Source organism: Gopherus evgoodei, chromosome 3 (assembly GCF_007399415.2).
Source record: "Gopherus evgoodei ecotype Sinaloan lineage chromosome 3, rGopEvg1_v1.p, whole genome shotgun sequence".
NCBI classification, from domain to species: Eukaryota; Metazoa; Chordata; order Testudines; family Testudinidae; genus Gopherus; species Gopherus evgoodei.
In genome coordinates, this window is record NC_044324.1 from 157,501,082 (window position 1) to 157,526,456 (window position 25,375).

General features: G+C 41.9%; 1 protein-coding gene across 1 annotated transcript; it reads left to right on the forward strand.

Annotated features, from left to right (window-relative positions):
* The first annotated feature begins 1,560 nt into the window (after window positions 1–1,560).
* Window positions 1,561–7,493, forward strand: LOC115648866 (N-acylneuraminate-9-phosphatase-like). The gene is given in 2 exon segments (XM_030557116.1): window positions 1,561–1,803; window positions 3,987–7,493. Coding segments are annotated over 2 exon segments (807 nt in total). The 5' UTR covers window positions 1,561–1,713; the 3' UTR covers window positions 4,704–7,493.
* The last annotated feature ends 17,882 nt before the right edge of the window (window positions 7,494–25,375 follow it).

The following is a 25,375-nucleotide window of genomic DNA, read 5'->3' on the forward strand; positions in this document are numbered from 1 at the left end:
ACCCACCACCTACTCTCCCCTTTCACTCTCTTTTACCTGAAGATTCTCTTCTCCCTCCCTCTTTTCTCCTTGCTCTGCACATGGTGTGCCATTAGTAAGGATGTGTTACCAGATTTGCCCGTTATTTTAGGGTACGCTCATTTATTCAGGTTACTCTTCTGTAGGGGGGTTTGTAATACTATCAATGTACTGCTTGTGTCACATGTGTTTTCATATGGAGCCCTATTTCTCCCTTCAGCAAGTCCCCTCCCAATGGAGTTATCCTGTAGGACCGAGGTTCCCCAGGGCTGGGTTCCTCCAGCCCCAGAATCAGATGAACACACACTAACTCTCTCTTTCTCTAACAGAGCAAGTCTGAGTGGACCAAATCAATCAGCACTCTCAAGCTGACTCCTTATATGTCCCTGGACTCGGTGGGCTGGAACCAGGGCTATAGGACCCAGCAAGATGGGAGGGCCCAGAACTTGGGCTCCAGCACAAACCCCAGTCTAGACAGAAGAGTAGAAACAGGAACACTGCAGCCTGAGCCATAGATGCCGATTTCATGGGTGCTCTGGATCTGGAGCACCCACAGAGAAAAAATGGTGGGTGCTAAGAACCCACCGGCAGCCCCACTATCAGTTCCTCCTTTTGTAGTGCAAATTATGGGAAATGCATCATTAAGGTGCAGAATTGTCCTCTCAGTTATGCTCTGAGCCTCACTGGTATGCAATAACTTACCTAGTAGCCACTCCTTGTCTGATTCCCATTGTTCCAGAAATTCCTGGATCTCTGGACCTCCAAAAAAGTAAAACAAAGATACAAACAGACCCTTCCTCCCCCACAAAAGTAGCCCCTTATGTACCAATCTAGAAGCCCTAGAAGAGGCTCCGCTAGTTGAATTCAGCTCTTTTGTGATTTTCCCCTTGAGAACATGAAAGATTCCTGACTCCAAGCTTCTCCATCTCACTGGGCATCTCCTCACATGACTGGGAAACTGTGGAACCCAGCAAAAATGAGGTGCCCATTTCATGACCCCAAGATCTGCCATGCTGTCACATGGTGGCACTGCTGTGCTCTGGACTGAGTATGGAGCGAGGTGATCATGGCTGTGCTCAGTGAGAGGGCAGAGGAAATGTGGCATATGGGGGGGTTGGCATTACTGGGCTCAATGGCCACAATTGGAGCAGGGCTGTCAGATGCCTGGTTGTGCCCAGGGCGTGGGGGGGTGTGTGTGTCACCGCTATGCCCAGAGCAGGAGAGACGGGGGCTCCCATGGCTGTGCCCAGGGCCGGGGGGAGAGGGGGCGCTGCGACAGCTGTGGCCTACGTCACGGATGTGTGGCGGTGGAGGGGCTCCCACGGTTGTTCCCAGGGCAGGGGGCGGAGGCTGCCATGACGATGCTCTTTAGCATCTTAGCTAGACTGGCCCCTTATCACCGCTCCACCCGTTACCAGGGGCGGCGCCAGCGCGTGACTATGGAGAGAAGGTTGTTGGCCGGAAACCCGCCACCGCCCGGAACTGGCACCCACTAGGGCCCACTGCGCGCGCAACCACATAAGCCGACTGAGTACACGCCACCCGAGAGTCCGAGTTCTCGCGGTCTTTTGATCGCTCCGCTCCCGTTCTCCCGGCCGCCCTGCTGGGATACCCCGAGAGGCCCGCAGCTCTCGCGAGATTTAGATAAGGGCGCGGCCCGGGCGAGCGCCACAGCGGCGCAGGAGCGAGGCTGCGATGGGGCTGCAGGGGGTCAAGGCCGTGTTCTTCGATCTGGACAACACGCTCGTCGACACGGCCGCGGCGGGCCGGCGGGCTATAGAGGAGGTACCGGCCCAGGCTGCCCCCCTCCCCCGGGCGCGGCAGCTCCCAGAAATGCTGCCCTGGGGACCCCATCACGTGCCCCCCCCCGGTAACATTATTAACCCCTTCGTCCCCGGGTCGCTGTGCGGCGCTGGCGCTTGCCGTGCCCTGCACAGGGAGGACACAGCCAGCATGGGGCCGAGGGACACCCGCCATTACCCGCCTTGGGCGGCTGGCGGCTACGTGGCTGTGCAGGGGATTAGGGGCAATAACAAGTTCGCTGGTACCCCGCGTGGGCTGCCTGGCTCAGCGCACACGGGTGGGGGCTGGGTCTCCACTAGGTGGCCCAGGAACAAAGCGGTGGGGAGCGGGCCGAGGGGTAGCTTAGCGCAGCGGCTAGTGCTGACATGGGAGGTGGCTGTGGATCTACCAAAGCAGCACGGAAGAGGGGAGGTGCGTGTATGAAGCACTGTGCTGCTTGGGGCTATTTCTGGCGAGGGGCAACTGACACACCATTCCTCGCTTAGGGGTTTCAGCAGTGCCCATCCCTGTGATATCTGAGGCCTTACTTTAGTCATCCTAAATACAGGCTGCACAATTAGGCTGTTTGTTACTATTTGTGTAGCAGAAATTACAAGGCTCTGAAGTTGTGATCACTTATTGATGAAGTATTAACTGGTTTCTTCAGAGATTTATAACAGTTTAGACCATGAGTCTCAACATCACGCTGTCACAGATTCAGCATTAGATTGTGCTAGCCCCCGTGGGAGTATGAAGGATTAACCTCCCACCTAGGTATCCCTTACATCAGGGGTGGGCAAACTACGGCCCAGGGGCTACATACAGCCCTTCAGACGTTTTAATCCAGCCTTCTCCTGCTGGGGAGCGTGGTCGGGGGCTTGCTCCACCCAGCTGCCAGAAGCAGAAGCAGAAGCACATTCCTGCTCTTATAGGTAGGGGCAGGCTGAGGCCTGGTCTACACTACGCTGTTAAACCGATTTAACGCTGCACCCGTCCACTGCTCTTTATATCAATTTAAAGGGGTCTCTAAATTGATTTCTGTACTCCTACAAAACGAGAGGAGTAACACTAAAATCGATATTACTATATCGGCTTCGAGTTAGTGTGGATGCAAATCGACGTTATTGGCCTCATTATTTTACAGTAGCTACTCACAGTGCACCGCTCCAGAAATCAACGCTAGCCTCGGACCATGGACGAACACCACCGAATTAATGTGCCTAGTGTGGACACGCACAATCGACTTTATAATATCTGTTGTATAAAATCGGTTTAAGCTAATTCGAGTTTATCCTGTAGTGTAGACGTAGCCTGAGGCTCTGCATGCTGAGCTGCCCACCCCCGCAGCTCCCACTGGCAAGCAAACAGGGCCAATGCGAGCTGCAAGGGCAGCACCTGCGGACCTTTGGCTGCACCTCCACATAGGAGGCAGAGGGGGCACATGCTGCTGCTTCTGAGAGTTGTTTGAAGTAAGCGCTGCGCAGAGCCTGCACCCCTGACCCCCTCCTATGCCCCAACTCTGAGTCCCTTCCCACCTTCCAGACCCCTCAGTCCCACCCTCCTGCACACTAGAGCCCGTACCTCCAGCCGGAGCCCTCATCCCCCCATGAGCACCCCAGCCACTTGTCCCAGCCTGGAGTCCCCTCCCACACCCTGAACACATTTCTGGCCCCACCCCAGAGCCTGCACCCCTAGCTGGAGCCCTCACACCCTCCAGCACCCCAACCCCCAATTTTATGAGCATTCATGGCCCACCATACAATTTCCTTACCCAGATGTGGCCCTTGGGCCAAAAAGTTTGCCCACCCCTGCCTTATGTGGTCATATTAAATGTATGCTACACTCAGGGGTGAAGTAATTTACTCTCTCTTGTTCCCTCCCACATACCCTCTGGTGTTGGAGGGAAGCCAAAGCACAGTGCCTTCTGAGGGCTCCTGCTGATGCAGTGGAGCTATGCTTATGGGTTAGTTTTTTTAATAATTCAGTGTTAAGTCACTTTAAACTATGGGCCACATTCTGTCATCCTTACTAATGTTGAACAATACATTACTCAAGGAATATCCCGATTTAGTTCAGTGGGACTACTCTGAAGAAAGTAATAGGTCATATAAGCCAGGGTGGCAGAATCTGGCCCTTAAGGTTTAATGCCTTATTGTAACCTTCCTTTCCCTTTACATTTGTTAAAGGTAATAAATATTTTGCAATCAAAACATCAGTGTGATGAAGGAGAAGCTCACATGATTTGTAATAAGGTCCAAGAAAAACTCCTCAAAGAGTGTCATGATCCAGCTAAAGTGTGCATTACTGATTTAAGGATCTCACATTGGGAAAGAAGCAATACAAGAACAAAGGGTGTGTGAGGCTAATCGAATCTGGCGGCAGAATGTTATTTCCTTTGGAAAACTACACGCTTACAGCATCTAACCCTAACAGAGGAGACAAGAAGCATGCTTACTGAACTTCGAAAAATGGTCCGCTTGCTTTTATTAACTAATGGAGACAAACTCACTCAGAGGGAGAAGATTGAAGCATGTGCCTGTCAACCATACTTTGATGCTATTGTTGTGGGAGGAGAACAGAAAGAAGAGAAACCAGCACCATCTATATTTCATCATTGTTGTGATCTACTCGGGGTACAGCCTTGGGACTGTGTGATGGTTGGTGACTCACTAGATACAGATATTCAAGGAGGCCTGAATGCAGGTTTGAAAGCAACTGTCTGGATAAATAAAACAATGACAATGCCAGTAAACACTTATCCGTTACCTCATTATATAATTTCTTCTGTTCTTGATCTTCCAGCACTCTTACAGAATATGGACCACAAAATGAATGCTAAGTTAGAAACTGACAGTATTAATGACATACATGACAGTGCCAGTATAGAATCTAAGAAATGCTAAGTCCTTAGCCTGCTAATGTTTTTGTTGAAAGTTTGGCCCTAAAATCTTATACACGTAAACATGTTTACTCAAACAGTGGATGGGTGAGTAAGAGTATATTTATGAGTGGAGGTCAATAGAAGAAAAGTATTGAAGTGAATCTTATTGATGGAAATTTTTTGAAAAGAAATGAAGCATAAGTGCAATTGTCTTAAATAAATGCTCTAGATCTGGAAATTACCGAGAGACTTTTTTTTAAGCATAGGTCAGAGACAACCCCGCTTATCAGTCTTTTGCTTTTACAATGAAAAAGGAAAAATTCCATGTTTTGATTTTCATTTTGGTTTGCTGGCTTAGAAATTTTAGCAGGAATTTCAGTAATAAAAGATTGTTTGTGGTATAAAACAGTAGAAGGTGGAAGAGAGAATAGGGTAGAATTCTTGATTCTACCCAATCTAATCCGTAGACTTCTCAATAAGGATTAAAACGAATTTCCTCATTTGAAAAAGTGATTGGATCTAGTACATAAAGCAGCCCATTCTAAAATTTTTGACTTTGTTTTTTGGGCAAACTTACTGACTTTGTAATTTTGGAAGCTAGTGACTTTTCACAAATTTTGCAGTGACTGTTCTTAAATGATAAGACATATATGTACACCTGAAAGCTTGAGTATGTATAGGGGACCATTTATCAGCAGGACTTCATGGCTAGAGTTTTGTTTTAATCACATACATGTATCTGCACTCAAACAGTATTTGTAATGCAGATTATGATTTATGTTGCACTATATTGTGAGTTGACTGATTTTTTTGGACATTTGCAATGGTCTTCGCTCAGGTTTGTCTAATATTCTTAAAGCTTGTGCAGTTCTGTTTTATTAGTGAATTTCGATCAAACTTTGGTCGTGCAGTTGGCTCAGGAAGGTGCAGGGGTCTACTCACGTGGAGCCAGTAACAGGATTGGAACCTTTTTGGCTACTAATTCCATTGTTGTAGAACCTTTCCAAATTCGAACTTCTACATGTACTTCATCTGTATTTCAAAAAATTGTATACTAGTAAAAAATAAGTGGTTTGCATAACTTTTCCAGGAACTTGAATTCAGGTATAGGATGTAATACTGGATAAATAGCTTCGCAGTGTACACTGTTGACAGTGGATTTAGAAGATTATGCCATATTATAACACTACTCTTCCTCCACAAATTTATTGAATTTTGCTGTACTTCATTTCCTTTTGTGACAGTCAGTTAAATTCCCTCCTTACAAAACACTTCTTTTCAAGAATGTAACTTCTCACACTTCAAAAATATGAACATTTGGGAACATCAAATTTTAATTTTCATATTTTTAGGAATTGGGATTAATACACTTATTGGAAATATTGCACATTTTAACACCCAGGTCTATCTGTCATTATGTGATGGATCACAAATTTCATACATTTAAAAAATGTTCATCACAATTGATAGTTATATTTTGGATATGTTTGTGAGTTAGGATAAAAACATTTCAGAGTTGGAGAGTCATAGAACACCATAAAACAAGGAAACCTACCAGAAGGTGTGGAAGGACATGTCTACATGAGAAAGCTGCATCAGTCAGAACCTAAGGTGTGAATTTAAACCTATTTTAAACTGGTGCAGTGCCCTGCATAGACTTATTTTGGTTTAAATGAGGCTTTTTTGGTTTAACTTACATTGATTGGCAACAGAGTGAAGCTAAATCAAAATGTTATCCCTAACCTGAAATAACAGTGTCTGAAGGATTTCACGCTTTAAATTGATTTTTTAAAAAAAAGTTCAGCTTCTTCACTTTGCACTTGTCTAAAGAAGAAACTCAAGGAGCAAACTGCCAGAGCCGTACAGAACAGTCAGTTAAAGAAAAGCAGGCACCACCTAAGTTTTTAACATAATTATGGGGGAAAATTAAGAAGGAAGGCTAAGCATTAAATGAGGTTTATGTAAAGCAATCAAACTTATACAAAAGGTTAGATGGTATCACCAAGTATTCATATACTTTAGACTGTTGACTTGGTTCTGTAAATGAAGACTGTTAAACAATCTTTTTCTTTTTTAAACCATAGTCTTCCAAGATTTGTTACGCTAAAAATCTATTGTTTGTACAGCACCCAGCAGAATGGGAGCCCAGTCTGATAAGGGCTTCTAAGTGCGAGTGTAATAAAAAATAATCTATAATTTTGGGATGAGTCTCTCGACTGCCGATGTCCATGGAGCCATAAGCCAGAAACTCAACTGATGTAAATTTGTTTTAGATTCATTGACTTCAACGGAACTACAACGATTTATACAAATTGAGGATCTGCCTAATACTTTTTCTTGCCAATAATGCACCACCGTTCTGCCTCAGGCTGCTGCGACTGCTGGCCTATTTATTGCTTGGAAGGTGTCACTGTTTTAGAGAGGAACATTGTTATTTCTGCTGTGCACATGGACAGTGGCTTAAATTATCCATAAAACAAGAAGAAAGCACAGTAACTGCATACTGTGCTACATAGGGGTCATACAAATATTTTTCCTTAATTGCTGAGTACTGTACCAGGATACTTGTAGCTACCAGTGTGCACTTTGGCTACTATTAATTATTACTACGCTGCTGTAAAACAAGAAAAATGTAGAACATATTCTTTTTTTCCTATCTAAGGTGCTTTCAGAGTATCAGTCATCATATCTAGGTTATCTGCATGGCTTACACTGCCAGGCTGGTTTTCTTGAGACTGATCTCTTCCAAAATGCCTAGTGAAATTGAAAGGGAAAAAAAAAAACAGCTGGATCATTTTTATGAGAAAAACAGCAACACAGGACAGGGTAACAGTCTGTATTCAGCGGAGTTCTGGTTTTCCAAGTCTTTATTAATATAAGCAGGCAATTACAAAAATAAAATAAAAGGTTCCTTTGCTTAAATATATTGTGAAAATTACTAATATTCCACCTGCACTTTACTAAAACTTTACTTTGGGAGATACTGTTCCTTATGGGAGGCATATTCTGAATAGTTTGAAATCGAAATTCTTTTGATTTTGTGAAATGCTGATCTGGAACATTTGTTTAACACTAATAAATGACATGCTTGGGTTTTTAATTGTTAATTTAAAATAAATGATGTACTTATCAAATAAAATCTCCTGTTTTTAAAGCATATTTTCCTTGGCTCTTCGTAGACAGAAATGGTACCAATAAGGTGTTTTTTGTTTTGTTTTGTTTGTTTGTTTTTTAAACAGGGCCTGTTTTTCAAAAATAGCAAAGTTAGGCTCCTAAATCCATGGGTCTGATTTTTCACAAGTGCTGAATAGATGTTTTCCATTGACTTCAGATAAAGTTGTAGGTGATCAACCAATTCTAATAATTGGGCCATTATGATTTTACTAATTTCAGTGGACATAAATTTCATGTTTGTCTTGATAATGCATTATGTTTTTTGTGGATTACAAGTATTTACGAGTAGCTATATGAGGTAAATAAACATTTTTGCTAGCACACAAGATATTACAATATTTAATGCTTTCTAGTGAGCTCTATTTTGTTGTAACAAGTTGCTTGAAACAAATTTGTAGCCTATTGCTTTACAGTAATTATTTTTGTTTTGATTTCAATTTGAAGTACCTATCCCTTGCTGTGTGTGCTTTCAGAGAAACTAAAATGTATAATTACAAAAATAAAACTATATAAATGCATCCTCGGACCAACCATACAAAATCACAAAACAACTCACTCATAATAATTCATACATCTGGTCACTTGCTAAGCCCCCCAAAAAGATGAACTTGTGTAGAGATCTGAAGATTAAGTTCTACATAGCATCTTTCTCTGAAAGAAGCAAAAGCACTTTTTGTATATTAATTACATAGAGAGGCTTGGCAGAATTCAATTTCTTTTTAAAATAATTTTGACAGATTTTTATTGATTTTAATTTTCACAGTTGTGGGAAATCATGGGCAGACTATTTAATGACAGACGTTAAGATTCGGAAAGTTAAAGTTTTATAATTGTTAACACTCTTAACTTTTTGAAAATTTTGCCAGTTTGCAGAATTCAGAAAAGGATTGGATGTTGTTATAGGTAACAAAGAACATTCAGTTACAATAAAAAAAATTAATTAAAAAAAATTAGATTTAGAAGGGATATAACAATCTCATGCTTGAGGGACCTAAAAGAGCCTTTAATTATTAGGAATTAGGAAAAAGCCTTCTTCCTCTATGGATAGTTTATTCCATCTCTATCTACTAAAAGTTTTTTCTTCCATTTTCCTCCAAAGCCTTCAGTATGGGATATGTCCGTGACAGGATATTGGACTAATGAGCCACTGATCTGATCCATCATGGTAATTTCTGTTCCTAGGAAATGAGCAAAGTCTTTTTATCCAACATTAATTTTTCTTTAGATTTATTTTGTATTAATATCCCTCATCCTTGTTTTTCTCTTGCTTTTTAGTTTGTCATACTAGCTTACTCATGTAAATGATAGGCAAAATTTACTTGGAAAGTGGTATGGCCACTTTAAGTACTACTCAGTGCAGCTGTTGCTGGAGGGGAGTGCATAATCAGTAATTCTATTCAGCAGTTTGGAATGGTAGTAAAGAAATATCCTACTCAATCAAAATCACACAGTGATTTGAGGTAGCCAAATTGTAATTATCTGATTTTTAGATATGGCAAGACACTGAGGTTAACACCCCCACACTTATAAAAAGATCCATGATGTCTTTCATGGCCAAGGCACCAAACCTTACACACATGCTTAACTTTATGCATTATGAGTAACCCCATGTCACTAGTCACAGTAAATAAAATTACATACCATATATAAGTAAGTCTTTGCAAGATCAAGGCCCAAATAAGATGATCTTCATTTTGTGTCTTCCAAAAGATGCCACTTCCAGTGTAAAGAGCGTAAACCAAAGCCCACAGAAGTCAGTTGAGTGATTCCCACTGATTTCAGAAGGATTTAGACCAGGCCCAAAAATATTGAAATAGGTTATTCTTTCACATGTGAGGTCTGTAGCAAAATGTTTACCTTCCTTTTTAGATCATCTCTGTTCCTTTTAACAATTCTTAGCAGAATATTTAAACAATCACTAATTTACTGCTAGCAAAATATTTCTCCTATAAAACTATGTTTTGAACTCCTTGCTTTCATATCTTAGTTTATTTATTTTGATTTAACATAGAAAAATGGATTATCCCTAACTATAGGTTCTTTGAGGAATCATTAAGGCCAAGATTAAAAAAAAAAAAGTTCCAAAGGTTGACTGATTGCTTCATGAGTATGAGGCATGTATGTGTTGGTACAATAGCTAAGTGAACAACTATATTGAAGCATAAGAACTGTGGGGAAGGGGTGTGCAATGATTATGAACCAAAAAATATACTGAGAACAAAGTAGCCAAGTGTGCATTTCTAATGGGATTTGGTGCGGCCCTGAAGGAGCCAGGATGCACAACTGTTCCTGATATAAATACAGATCCAGCTTGGTGTAAATATTATTGTTTAACCTTTGTATAGCTGTAGTGCCTAGAGGCCAAGCAGGTCAGGACCCTATTGTGTTAGGTACTGTACATCCCTATAGTAATGCCAGCCCATGCCTCAACCAGCTTCCAGTCTAAAACAATAGCTATGTACAGTCATAAGATTCTATAAGTAGTCTAATAAGATGCATTCTTAATTTTTGCAGTCATTGATAACAGGACATTGATTCTTTCCAGTTCTTATCTTGTTAACTTCACTGGAAGTAGAATCAAACTAATGGGGCATGATTCTTCCATGGCAGCATACAAGTAACTCCATCTGAAGTCAATGAGACTTACATGTATCCTGCGGGTATAGACTCTGGCTCATTGTACGTTGCTGGCTGTTTTCAAGGAATGATCCAGGACTAGAGTTGTGGTTGTCCAGGGGATGTTGATTGTACCTGTATGTGGGATCTTTGTTTTTGAAGTCTAATCTTAAAAACAAAATTCAAAGTTAACTGCAAAATTAGTTTAAGGCTTTTACCCAAAAGATCAATGATTGTTTGCAGTTGCTTCCCGGATGACAAGCTATCAAAAGTAACAAACTAACAGAAATACAATACCTGTGTTCTACATAGTGTTTTTCCATTCTTTTGTGCATAGCTTTTATTTTTCTACCAAACCTTGTAGTGGATTGTCCCTATTATAATTCGCTTTCTAGATCTCACTTTTACATACAAGAGACATAACAATGCAGGCTTGATGCAGCTGTGTCTAAAGCAAAACTGCAGCTTTGTGCCTATGTTGTTAGGACCCCAGACATACAGCATTGCATACTGTCCTTGCTGTATAATATAATTTGGCCACTTACCCCATGTTATTGCAATGGAGTTGCATAGGAGACTTCTAATGTCCACATAAACTCATAAGAACGGCCCTACCGGATCAGACCAAAGGTCCATCTAGCCCAGTATCTGTCTACCGAGAGTGGCCAATGCCAGGTGCCCCAGAGGGAATGAAGCTAACAGGCAATGATCAAGTGATCTCTCTCCTGCCATCCCTCTCCATCTTCTGGTGAACAGAGGCTAGGGACACCATTCTTTACCCTCCTGGCTAATAGCCATTTATGGACTTAGCCACAGTGAATTTATTCAGTTCCCTTTTAAACATTGTTATAGTCCTAGCCTTCACAACCTCCTCAGGTAAGGAGTTCCACAAGTTGACTGTGTGCTGTGTGAAGAAGAACTTCCTTTTATTTGTTTTAAACCTGCTACCTATTAATTTCATTTGGTGACCCCTAGTTCTTGTAATATGGGAATAAGTAAATAACTTTTCCTTATCCACTTTCTCCACATCACTCATGATTTTATACATCTCTATCATATCCCCCTCTTAGTCTTCTCTTTTCCAAGCTGAAGAGGCCTAGCCTCTTTAATATTTCCTCGTATGGGACCCTCTCCAAACCCCTAATCATTTTAGTTGCCCTTTTCTGAACCTTTTCTAGTGCTAGAATATCTTTTTTGAGGTGAGGAGACCACATCTGTACACAATATTCGAGATGTGGGCATACCATGGATTTATATAAGGGCAATAATATATTCTCAGTCTTATTCTCTATCCCCTTTTTAATGATTCCTAACATCCTGTTTGCTTTTTTGACCGCCTCTGCGCACTGCGTGGACATCTTCAGAGAAGTATCCACGATGACGCCAAGATCTTTCTCCTGAATCGTAGCTAAATTAGTCCCCATCATACTGTATGTATAGTTGGGGTTATTTTTTCCAATGTGCATTACTTTACATTTATCCACATTAAATTTCATTTGCCATTTTGTTGCCTAAACAGCTCAAGGGCTAGAGCTAAGAACTTTTAAAAAAAATATAAACAGTGTGATGGGTGTTTATTTTATTTGAATTTTCAGTCCTTATGAATGAGAGATTTATTAGCAATGCCCAGATCTAATGACAGGCCTAGGTCTTGCAGAAATGTACACATAGGCCTTATTTTACATATGTAAGTAGTCTCACTGAAGTCAATTGGACTACTTGCATTTAAATTAAGAGTGTGCATAAGTCTTGGAAGGATCAGGGCCTCAGTACAGACAGGTGATTTCCAAGTCTCCCCTCTTTGCTCCAACTTTTGCTAATGCTTCTCAGTTCTCTGTATGATCAGCCGTATTCCCATTGCCCACTGAACTAGAAATACAGTTTACACCTGAGGGAAAAAAAAATGACACAGTTGCAACAGGAATGATTGGGAGAAACCCCACTTACACAGAGAGGAGATGAGCCTCTGAATTTATCATCAGCTGGTTGACAAGTATGGGCTGCAAGTATTTTTTAAAAGGCTTCCCTCCAAATATATTTCTCTCTATAATATACAGCCTATTCACATTTGATCTTTTTGTGGCAAATAACTGCTGTCAACCAATGGGTATCCAGGCACAGCAGACAAGTATAAAGGATTGCAGTGTAGATGTTTTTCCCTATGATTTCAAACAAATTGTTGCAGATTAACTGATTTCAAAAATGGATCTGTGGGATTAATGAATATGGATAATTCTTGCAACAATTTCCATCTGTTCTAGTACTTTTTGTTTTTGAAGGAATATAGTATATTGCATATGCTAATGTAATGTCAAAAGGGGTAATATCACATTTTGATCAAAGCAGTAATATATCATTGTTCAGGCTTTCTGAAAAAAAACCATGGCAAGGTATCATTTTGGCATGATATCATTTCCATAGCTGAAAAGATGCTCTATGGTGTTAACATTGCATTTTTTTTGGCATGTAGAATCTCACAGGATGGAGGGAGGACAGCTAGGATTTATCAGGATGGCTGCAGTAGATGAGTTGATAGGTTTTGTTTTTCAAACTGTTGATGTCTTCATTGTGTTTTGTTTCAGATATTTAAAAGAGAAGGGTCTGGAACATTCTAAGTCCTCTTTTCATTCAATAAGAAAATACAGCAGTGACAGTTTATTTTTCTTTCTGTCTAAGGTATTTAAAAGGTACCTACCATCTCGATGTCTTAGACACATTGATTTCCTTTCTGTATCAGTTTGCAAGACTTTCCATGTCCCGGTAGATATCTGCCTATACCTCAGTCACAGATTCATCATTCCTGCTATATTCTATTCTTTTTGGTAACTGGACACAAAATAAGCACCCCTATTTTAGAAATACATTCATTTGCAACAACAGATCTGTCAACTGTCATGGTTTTCTGAACATGACTGTCCCATCAGCTTGTTTACCTACATTCTACCCAGAATATTTCTTCTGTCTATAGGGCTACCTCTGTGTGATCCCTCTGTGAGTATTTACAACATGAATGTGAGGCAATAGATATATGTGAAATCTGGAAAACTTTATATATAGTTTCTAACCTGTTATGTTTTTCAAACTTTTTAGGCAATGGTAGTATTTAGGCTGACAGATTTTCCCTGTAACGATTTCGATCTTCAGTTTGAATGTGAGCAAGTGCAATTTAATGTATTTTTTTATTGTGTGGTTATTTGAATTAAACTGAACAATTAATTACACAATACAGTAATAAATTCAGTAGGCTGCAAGAAATAGCTGCAGTGGGTCCAATTCTCCACTCCTTTACAACAGCATGGCTCCCAAGACAATAGTGGACTTATGCTGGTATAAAACTGGTATAGCAAACAGGCTCTACCCTGTTTAGACATTTTTAAATAGGCCAGATTTTTAAAAAATGCATCAACATATTTGCATACATTCGAGTGCTCTTCATTTGTGTGTCAATTACTTAGGGTCACATCCACAACTCTTGATAGCGATCTGTGCCACACCAGTGGCACAAAGGACATTTAAAGCTACCTTAACCAGGCAGCTGAGGATTCCCCATTTGCTCCATTATGAGCATGCCAGAAATGGGTATGTACAGTGCTCCATCTGATCTGTGGTCAGCAGTGCAGGCCCTAGTGGACTATTCTAGCTAGCACAATTTAGGCCTGGTCTACACTACGCATTTAAACCGATTTTAGCAGCGTTAAACCGATTTAACGCCGCACCCGTCCACACTACGAGGCCCTTTATATCGATATAAAGGGCTCTTTACATCGGTTTCTGTACTCCTCCCCGACGAGAGGAGTAGCGCTAAAATCGGTATTACCATATCGGATTAGGGTTAGTGTGGCTGCAAATCAACGGTATTGGCCTCCGGGCGGTATCCCACAGTGCACCACTGTGACCGCTCTGGAAGCAATCTGATTCGGATGCACTGGCCAGGTATACAGGAAAAGCTCCATGAACTTTAGAATTTCATTTCCTGTTTGGCCTGCGTGGAGCTCTGATCAGCACAGGTAGCAATGCAGTCTCCTGAGAATCGAAAAAGAGCTCCAGCATGGACCACACGGGAGGTACTGGATCTGATCGCTATATGGGGAGAGGATTCAGTGCTAACAGAACTCCGTTCCAAAAGACGAAATGAAAAAATATTTGAAAAAATTTCCAAGGCTATGATGGAAAAGGCCACACCAGGGACTCAGTGCAATGCAGCGTGAAAGTTAAGGAGCTCAGACAAGCCTACCAGAAAACCAAAGCAGCAAACGGAAAGTTCGGGTCAGGGCCGAAAACATGCTGCTTTTACACTGAGCTGCATGCAATTTTAGGGGGCTGCACCACCACTACCCCACCCCTGTCTGTGGATTCCGAGGTGGGGGTTGTAATCTCAACCATGGCTGAGGACTCTGCGGAGGGGGAAGATGAGGAGGAGGAGGAGGAGGAAGAGGATGACGACCTTGCAGCGAGCACACAGCACTCCGTTAGCCCCAACAGCCAGGAGCTTTTTGTGACCCAGATGGAATTGCCCTCCCAAGCCACTAGCCCAGACAGTGAAGCCATGGAAGCAACCTCTGGTGAGTGTACCTTTGTAAATATAAAACATGGTTTAAAAGCAAGCGTGTTTTAATGATTGATTTGCCGTGAGGGCTTGGGATGCATTTGCTGCCAGTAAAGTTACTGGAAAAGTTTGTTAACACGTCTGGGGATGGAGCGGAAATCCTCCAGGGACATCTCCATGAAGCTCTCCTGGAGGTACTCCAAAAGCCTTTGCAGAAGGTTCTGGGCAAGGCAGCCTTGTTCCGTCCACTATGGTAGGACACTTGACCACACCATGCATGGAGCAAGGTAATCGGGAATCATTGCGTGACAAAGCCTAGCTGCATATGGTCCCGGTGATTGCAGGCATTCAAGAAACATCCATTCTTTATCTCACTCTGTTATCCTCAGCAGAGTGATATTGTTCATGGTAACCTGGTTGAAATTCAGGAATTTAATTAAGGAGACAGAGATGGCCATTTTCCTCCTGGGCTGTTGCTTAAAAGAAATCTTTCCTTGCACGTAGCCAAGCGGGGGGAGGGGAGGAGAGGAAGGATAGCGCTGAGCTTTTTTGCGTTTGGCTAGCAGGAATCTTCCCAGCTACCAGCCATGCGGTGGGAGGGGGAGAGGGGTGATTAGCAGTGATCTTCCATGATACCAGCCATGCGGTGGGGGGAGGTGTTAAGCAATCATCCTAGAGAATTGGATGTGGGGGGGTTGGCTTCTGCTGCTGCATGTTAACAGGAAAGAAGCATCAGAGGGTACTGTGTATATGAAGGCTGGAGAAGCCGAAAGACAATGGCTTGCCATGACCACATGCAAGCTGAATTCTGATGCCCGGACCTGCGTCTGTGAGATCTGTAACACCAGAGCCGCAGGCACTCAAGATGCAAAATGTGACCTTGTAGTGAAATCACATGTGCTATGTAAAGTGAATAGTGTTGTTCACTGTGAAAGAGTATAACCATTGTTCTGTGAAATGTATCTTTTAAAATACTTCTCTCCCTTTTTTCCCTCCCTCATGCAGCTGCAAATTTTTCAAGCCTTCCTACTCCATCCCAAAGGCTATCTCAGATAAGGCGGAGGAAAGAGAAGACGCGAGATGAAATGTTCTCGGAAATCATGGAAGTAACCCGCAATGAAAGAGCTCATCTGAATGAGTGGAAGGGCATGGTATCAAATTACAGGAAAGATGCCAGTGAACATGATGACAGGAGGGACGCTTGAGATGAGAGGTGGCAGCAGGAAGATCAGAGGTGTAGGCAGGAAGATCAGCGGTGGCGGGATGCAACGCTGGAGCTGCTGCGTGATCAAACTGATATCCTCCGACATCTGGTGGTTCTTCAGGAAGAGCAGTGGGGTCAGAGAGTGCCGCTGCAGTCCATGTTTAACCACCCTCAGTACTCACCATGTTCCATGTCTTCCTCACCCAGATGTGTAAGAACGCGTGGGGGAAGGCTTTGTGCACCCGCCCACTCCACCCCAGTGGACAGTCCAACCAAAAGGCTGTAATTACATTGGAATGTGTTTAATGGCCTTTTCCTTCCCTCCTATCCTCCTCCCAAACCACACCCGGGATACCTTGTCAGTTCTCTGCCTCTTTTTATAATTACTTTTTAATAAAGAATACATGATTTTTAAACGATAGAACAAGAAGCAATGGGCTTAAACTGCAGCAAAGGAGATTTAGGTTGGACATTAGGAAAAAGTTCCTAACTGTCAGGGTAGTTAAACACTGAAATAAATTGCCTAGGGAGGCTGTGGAATCTCCATTTCTGGAGATATTTAAGAGTAGGTTAGATAAATGTCTATCAGGGATGGTCTAGACAGTATTTGGTCCTGCCATGAGGGCAGGGGATTGGACTCGATGACCTCTTGAGGTCCCTTCCAGTCCTAGAGTCAATTAATCTATTTCCTTAAGCAAGCTGTAATCGAAGGGGGAGGGTGGGTTGCTTACAGGGAAGGAGTCAATAAAGCGGGGGGCGGGTTCATGAAGGGGAAACAAACACAGCAGTCACACCGTACCCTGGCCCGTGATGAAACTCATTTTCAAAGCTTCTCTGATGTGCACCGCTCATGTGCTCTTCTAATCGCCCTGGTGTCTGGCTGCGCGTAATCAGCGGCCAGGTGATTTGCCTCAGCCTCCCACCCCGCCATAAAGGTCTCCGCCTTACTCTCACACAGATTGTGGAGCACACAGCAAGCAGCATTAACAAAGGGGACATTGGTTTGGCTGAGGTCTGAGCGAGTCAGTAATGTGCACCAGTGCGCCTTTAAATGGCCAAATGCACATTCTACCACCATCCTGCACTTGCTCAGCCTGTAGTTGAACAGCTCCTGACCACTGTCCAGGCTGCCTATGTATGGCTTCATGAGCCATGGCATCAAGGGGTAGGCTGGGTCACCCAGGATAACGACAGGCATTTCAACATCCCCAACTGTTATTTTCTGGTCTGGGAAGTAATTCCCTTGCTGCAGCAGTTTAAACAGAGCAGTGCTTCTGAAGACGCGAGCATCACGAAACCTTCCTGGCCATCCCACGTGGATGTTGGTGAAATGTCCCTTGTGATCCACCAGTGCTTGCAGCACCATTGAAAAGTACCCCTTGCGGTTTACATACTGGGTGCCCTGGTGTTCCAGTGCCAAGATAGGGATATGGGTTCCATCTATCGCCGCCCCATAGTTAGGGAATCCCATTGCAGCAAAGCCATCCACTATGACCCTCACGTTTCCCAGAGTCACAAACTTTCGTAGCAGCAGCTTAATGATTGCTTTGGCTACATGCATCACAGCAGCCCCCACAGTAGATTTTTCCACTCCAAACTGATTCCCGAATGACCGGTAGCTGTCTGGCGTTGCAAGCTTCCAGAGGGCTATTGCCACTCGCTTCTCCACTGTAAGGGCTGCTCTCATCTTGGTATTATGGCGTTTCAAGGCAGGGGTAAAGCAAGTCACAAAGTTCCATGAAAGTGCCCTTACGCATGCGAAAGTTTCGCAGCCACTGCGAATCGTCCCACACCTGCAAAACTATGCGGTCCCACCAGTCTGTGCTTGTTTCCCAGGCCCAAAATCGGCGTTCAGTAGCTGCCCCATTACCAGCAGGCTCTCCAAAGCACAGGGGCCCGCGGTTTGAGATAATTCTGTGTCCATGTCCTCATCACTCTCGTTGCCGCGCTGCCGTAGCCGCCGCCGCCTCCTCGCCTGGCTTTGCAGGTCCTGGTTCAGCATAGATTGCATGAGAATGTGCGAGATGTTTACAACGTCCACGATTGCGGTATTGATCTGAGCAGGGTCCATGCTTGCTGTGCTATGGCGTTTGTACAGTTCACCCAGGAGAAAAGGTGTGAAATGCTTGTCTGCTGCTTTCACAGAGGGAGGGGTGAGGCTGTACCCAGAACCACCTGCGACAATGATTTTTGCCCCATCAGCCACTGGGCTCCGAACCCAGAATTCCAAGGGGCGGGGGAGACTGCAGGAACTATGGGATAGCTACGGTATAGCTACCCACAGTGCAACGCTCCAGAAATTGACGCTAGCCTCGGACCATGGACGCACACCATCGAATTAATGTGCTTAGTGTGGCCGCGTGCACTTGACTTTATACAATCTGTTTTACAAAACCCGTTTATGTAAAATCGGAATAATCCCGTAGTGTAGACGTGCCCTTAGATTAGCCCTTAGGAAGTAGTAAATCTAGAAATAAGAGAAAATGAAGGCTGAATATAAGGAGAAACTTCCAGTTTACGGAATAGCTTCCCAAGGGAAGTTATGGAAGCCATTATCATTTGGGACTTTTAACACTAGATTGGTGAAAGTACTAGACAGACAGTGTGCTCGGGAGAAGTTTTGCATTTATGGGAAGACGGGCTGAATGATCTAATAACTCTTTTCCACCTCTAATTTATGATTCTGTTCCAACCACATTAGACATGGTTTTGCAAAGACTTCTGGCATTCTCGGGTTCAAATCAGATGGCGCCAGATATCTCATTGGCTATTGGCATGCAGAAATAGCAGATTTACATACATAGGTTAACTAGTTTTACAATTTCTCACCTAATTTTATGAAAATCATTCCAATGTTCAGACTACAGGAATTTGAAAATAGACCAAGAAGAATATTTCAGTAGTGTGTGTCTCACATTTGGTGCTTGTTGAATATTGTTATTTACAGGGTTCCGTCAGGAGGTGCAGTCAGAAAGCTATAAATTTTAGGTATAATTTAGATCTAACATCTATTGTTCTTTTCTTTTTTCTTCTCTATTATCTGTGTTACATCAACACCTAGAAGCCACAAATGAGATCAGGGATCTATTGTGCTAGACACTGTACAGACGTAGTAGAATAATCCCTGTGCTGAAGAGTTTGTAATCTAAATAGACAAGATAGGAAACAGAGGTGCAGCAAGATTAAATTACTTGTGCGAGGTCACACAGGAAATCAGGCAGAGCTAAGAATTTAATCCAGATATCAAGTCTTAGCCCAGAGCCCTAACCACAACACTCCTATTTTTTTTTTAAAAAGAATGTGGAACAAAGTTTTGAAATATGTGGTGTAGTCTTTGTAATTCTTCATCAAAAGAGGGAAGATTTCTAAAGTTTTAGAAGCCTAGAAGTTTATCATAAGTATGATGACAAACAGGATCTGTCTTAAAAAAGGTAAAGGTAGTGGTTGATGAAGTTGTGCCAATGAAGTTTGATTTATCAGGTGTAATCATTGGATTTATTTAAGAAACAAGTATGTTTATTTTCTGTTTGGTTTGTTCAACAGAAACACTTATTTGATCTATGAAATGCTGCTTATAAATTACTTTTTACATTTAAAAAATGGTACAGCAGCATTTTCTTTCTGCAACCTAAATTTATAGACTACATTTCTATACCTGACTTACACACACACACACACAATATGGGTATATTTAGACAGGTATTGGTCTAACTTGCTCTTAAAAATTTCCAATTATGGAGATTCCACAACTTCCCTAGGCAATTTATTCCAGTATTTAACCATGCTGGAGTTAGTGTTATACTAATTATATTAGACCAATAAAAACCAGCAGGATCTTATTAAAGGGGACAAGACATTTGTCACATTTATTGTAAATACCATAATAAAACAAAAGATAACAGTAAACAACCTTGTTTGGCTACTTATTCCTATTACTACTTACTTATTTCTTATACATTTATATATATACTCATTCGCACAATCATTTATACAAGTTCTGTATAGATGTTATAGTTACCAGCCCAAACATTGCTTGTGACAGAATACTGGCCAGGTATCCTGTACACAAGAGTGGAGCCAAGTCCGGGTCAGGTGCGCACCTGATGCTCCTGGAGGGTGGTAGTAGAACCAGAGACTCAAAGACTTATTCTTCAGAGTCCAGTTTTATAGGAATTTATCCCTATGTCAGTCCATGAGAGTTGCTTCATTCTGCTGTTGTTAAATCAGTCAGCAGGTGGCTGGCTTCATGTTGTCAGACGTTTGTTTTTCCTTCCTTTGAGGTGGTGGGGTGGATTCCAGTTTGCCCTACAGCGGTTATCTGGTTGATTCCACTTGACACCTTCAGCGGACACTGAATTCTTCAGGCTGGTAACTCCTTAACCATTCATTCATTATTTAAACTAGGCACTCATTCACATACATTTTCTATCTTAATCCCATCTATTTCACTGTCTCTTTAACTTTCATCGGGGTGTTACCAGTTTATGTGGGACTGCATTACTGATAGGCTGCCAGAGGTGGTTGGGGACCATCCAGAGAATATATCATACCAGTGATAAGTTATTTGTTTCTCTGCAGTGGCAATCCTTAACATATCCCCGTTGGCATGTATAATATGAATAGTCTGATTTCCTACTTGGTCATATGTCTGTTCTAAAAATGTGGTTACTTCTTTGCTTTTATCAATTTATGTGAGACTCCCTATCTTTTATCATTTAAAAATAAAGTGAGATGAAAACTTACAGAGGGTGGGGGTCTCTATCTATGTACTATAACAGCTACTGTTTTGGCTTACCGCGGTGATTCCAAAGTAGCAATTACACAAAGTGGTAACACCCCAAAAATTAAAGAGACAGTGAAATAGATGGGATTAAGATAGAAAATGTATGTGAATGAGTGCCTAGTTTAAATAATGAATGAATGGTTAGGGAGTTACCGGCCTGAAGAATTCAGTGTCCGCTGAAGAAGGTGTCAAGTGGGATCAACCAGATAACCGCTGGAGGGCAAAGTGGAATCCACCCCACCACCTCCAAGGAAGGAAAAACAAACGTCTGACAACATGAAGCCAGCCACCTGCTGACTGATTTAACAACAGCAGAATGAAGCAACTCTCATGGACTGACATAGGGATAAATTCCTATAAAACTGGAGTCTGAAGAATAAGTCTTTGAATCTCTGGTTCTGCTACCACCCTCCAGGAGCATCAGGTGTGCACCTGACCCGGACTCGGCTCCACTCTTGTGTACAGGATACCTGGCCAGTATTCTGTCACAAGCAACGTTTGGACTGGTAACTATAATAACTATACAGAACTTGTATGAATGATTGTGCGAATGAGTGTGTGTATATATACACACACACACACACACACACACACACACACACACACACACACACACACACACACATATAAGATATAAGTAATAATAGGAATAAGTAGCCAAACAACGTTGTTTACTGTTATCTTTTGTTTTATTATGGTATTTACAATATATGTGACAAATGTCTTGTCCCCTTTAATAAGATCCTGCTGGTTTTTATTCGTCTAATATAATTGGTATAATATTAGGAAGTTTTTCCTAATGTCCAACTTAAACTTCCCTTGCTGCAATTTAAACCCATTGCTTCTTGTCCTATCCTCAGAGGTTAAGGAGAACAATTTTTCTGCCTCCTCCTTTTATGTACTTGAAAACTTATGTCTCCTCTGTCTTCTCTTCTCCAGCATAAACAAACCCAATTTTTTCAATCTTCCCTCATAAGTCATGTTTTCTAGACCTTAAATCATTTTTGTTGCTCTCCTCTGGACTTTCTCCAGTTTGTCCACATCTTTCCTGAAATGTGGTACCCAGTCTGGATACAATACTCCAGTTGAGGCCCAATCAGCACAGCATAGAGTGGAATAATTACTTCTCATGTCTTGCTTACAACATTTCTGCTAATGAGGTTTGCTTTTTTTGCAACAGTGCTACACTGTTGACTCATTTATTTTGTGATCCACTATGAGCCCCAGGTCCCTTTCTGCAGTATTCTTTCCTGAGCAGTCATTTCCCATTTTGTATGTGTGCAACTGTTTGTTCCTTCCTAAGTAGAGTAGTTTGCATTTGTCATTGAATTTCATCCTATTTACTTCAGACTATTTCTCCAGTTTGTCCAGATCCTTTTGAACTTTAATCGTATCCTGCAATGCACTTGCAACCCTTCCCAGCCTGGTATCATCTGCAAACTTTATAAGTGTACTTTCTATGCCATTATCTAAATCATTGATGATTAAGATATTGAACAGAACCAGACCCAGAACTGATCTCTGCAGGCCCTGACTCGCTATGCCCTTTCAGCTTGACTATGAACCACTGATAATTGGTTGGAAAACCATTCCCAGAGAGTAGTTATGACTCACCTTACAGTAGCTACATCTATGGAGTGTGTGTGTGTGTATATGAGTTTACATTGATTCATGCTCTATCGAAGGGTTTAAATCAAGGCACTGTCTTTCTAAAAGATCCACCATAGTTCAAGCAGTGATTATGGGCTTGATGCAGAAATGGCTGGATGAGGTTCTACATGCTATACAAGATGTCAGATTATATGATTGTAATGCTCCCTTCTGGTCTTTATCTCTGTCTATATCCTGCTTTTACAGAGGGTGGAGTTTAGGATCCAATACCAATGTTTTCTTTAACTACAGCATAAAATGAGGACCTAAATCCATACTTAGGCACCTTTAACAAAGTGGCTTGATTTTCAGAAGTACTGAGCACTTACAAACATTAGTGACTTCAATGGGAACTGGGAACATTCAGCACCTCCCAAAACTATCCACTTTCATTTTGGTGCCTAAAATATGGATTGAGGAAGCTTAATTTAGGAAATCAAGTTTGAGAACTGGATGCAACGTTTACTGCATTTTTTCTAAAACACAGCAGGGGGCAGTTTAGGATTAATTTTCTGTTTCATGCTTAATACAGATGGCAAACATTTTTCTAGTCTTCTCTTGGCTGTGAGGCTACTTTTATGCAGTGAGCACCTAATACAAACTACTTACCTTCTAGTTTTTTAAGTTTAAATATAGGCACAGTTATTTCCTGGCAAATCCTCTCAAAATGATGAGATTAAAATGTAATGTTTCATTTTTCTATTTCCTTTTTCAGATTTTACATTAAATTCTTTGAAGGAAGAAATTTCATACTAACACAGTGTATGTAAACTATGATTATAAATATATCTTAAGATCTACCAGTTATGTCCTCCCAAACATTTCATACAAGCTATGCCACTTAGTTGATTTACAACTTAAATTAAATGAAGAAATTTTGTTTTGGGGGAGGAGGTCAGAGGTAGACAGAATATATTAAGTAACTTTTTTATTTTGAGAGTTTTATACAATTATCTTGCTACTATCTCTGCATTATAGTTCAGGATGCCAAAATCTTGAAGTGAGCTACAGATAAAACTGATTGATTGATATATATTTCAATAGCACATAGAAGCTCTAAATCATGGACCCAGACTCCATTGTGCTAGGTGCTGTACAAATAGTGAGCAAAAATATTCTTTTCCCCACAGACAGATGCCCCCAAATCCCTTAGGACTGTTTTATTTTATTATAGCAACAGTGTATTTGTTTATAGAAAAGGAACCACACACTCAATCTTTTATTCCATTGACTTTTCAGCAGACAAAACACACAACAGTCCCTACACTAGCTGCTGCTGGCTAGGCCAGTAGAAAATTATAGCACCCTGCTCTTCTCATGTTGGCTGAGCTGTGACAGCTGTGTATTGTCAAGTTGGGCAAAGCTCCATCTATTCCTCTCTCCTCCCCACACCCCATCCACCTGCTTGGCGGAGGGGACACGGATTAGTGAGTATGCAGTGCCCACTTTAGTCTACTCAGATGAACCTAAAGTAGCGCATGCAGGGAAATAAGAGGGAGTGAAAAAAAAAAATCCTCCTTATGAATTGTGCAGGCACAGAGGGCCAGATTGTGTTGTGGCCTAAGAAACAACCAAAATATATAGGGATAAGACCAAACAGTTGCTACTGTATTATGCTCCATTATATTTCATTGAGCTAAATTTTAAGATGGAGAAAACAAACACTCAAAAGTTAGGATTGTATCCACCCCATTAACTTTCTGTGACAACAAAGCTCCCCTCCGACTTTGCCAGGTGGGACAGAGCTGTAGCTCATTTTGCAGCTTTGTGCGCCCTCACTGTTCAAGCCCTCCCAAGAGAGTGGTGCTTAGGTCAGTGTAACTAAGTTGTTCAGGGGTGCAGATTATTCATACCCGAAGCAATGTAGTTACAACAAAGTAATTCTGTATAGTAGACCAGGGCTAGCTGTTTAACACATGGAATGTACATAGGGAAATCTCTTTTGAAACGTTACTCGTGTTTATGCCTTTGCAAGAAAATGGAGCTCAGAGCAACATTCAGTATCTGAAGTCTGATGGGAAACATTTGGAATTGCTTTTTTATTAATGGTCTATACTTCCTTGATCCACTGAGATTGCGAAAGACTGTGATTATTGATTCTAAGTAGCTAAGAATTGTGTGAATCCTAATATTTTAGTTACCTCATCTTTTGGAGACAAAGGCTTATTTACGAGATGTTTTTACAGCACCTAACACAACAGGGTCCCAGCCTGACTGACTGGTAAGCGTTACCACAACCTAAGTGTTTAGTTTTGGTATACAGTATTTCTTCATTGGATGCTGAAAAGTGGGTCAACTTAAAGTCCTCTTTACTTTTCCCATGTGCTGAAGTTGGCAAATTTGGTAGGCTTTGTTGACTTATAGAAGGCCAAGTGATACCATTCCAACATTTGTCGGTCATGCCAGGCAAAGCAGTAGCATTTGTTAGTGGTGTCTGCTCTGTCTGGGTGAGATTCTGGTCTCATTTACACCAGTGTGGCTCAGAAGCAACTCCATTAAAGTTGCACTGATGTAAGTGAAAGGAGGATCAGGCCCTCTGCTTGTGAAGTACCTTCATCGCTTGTGGTTGACTAATATTGGTCTGTTATCAGGTCTTATTTTAGCAAAACTCTAGCCATCTCTAACAGATCAAAGTCAGTGTCAAAACAAAACCAGAGGGTCATGCACTTTGTAACAAATCAAAGTCAGTGGGAATTCCCTTTGAGCAAAAGAAGCAGCTGT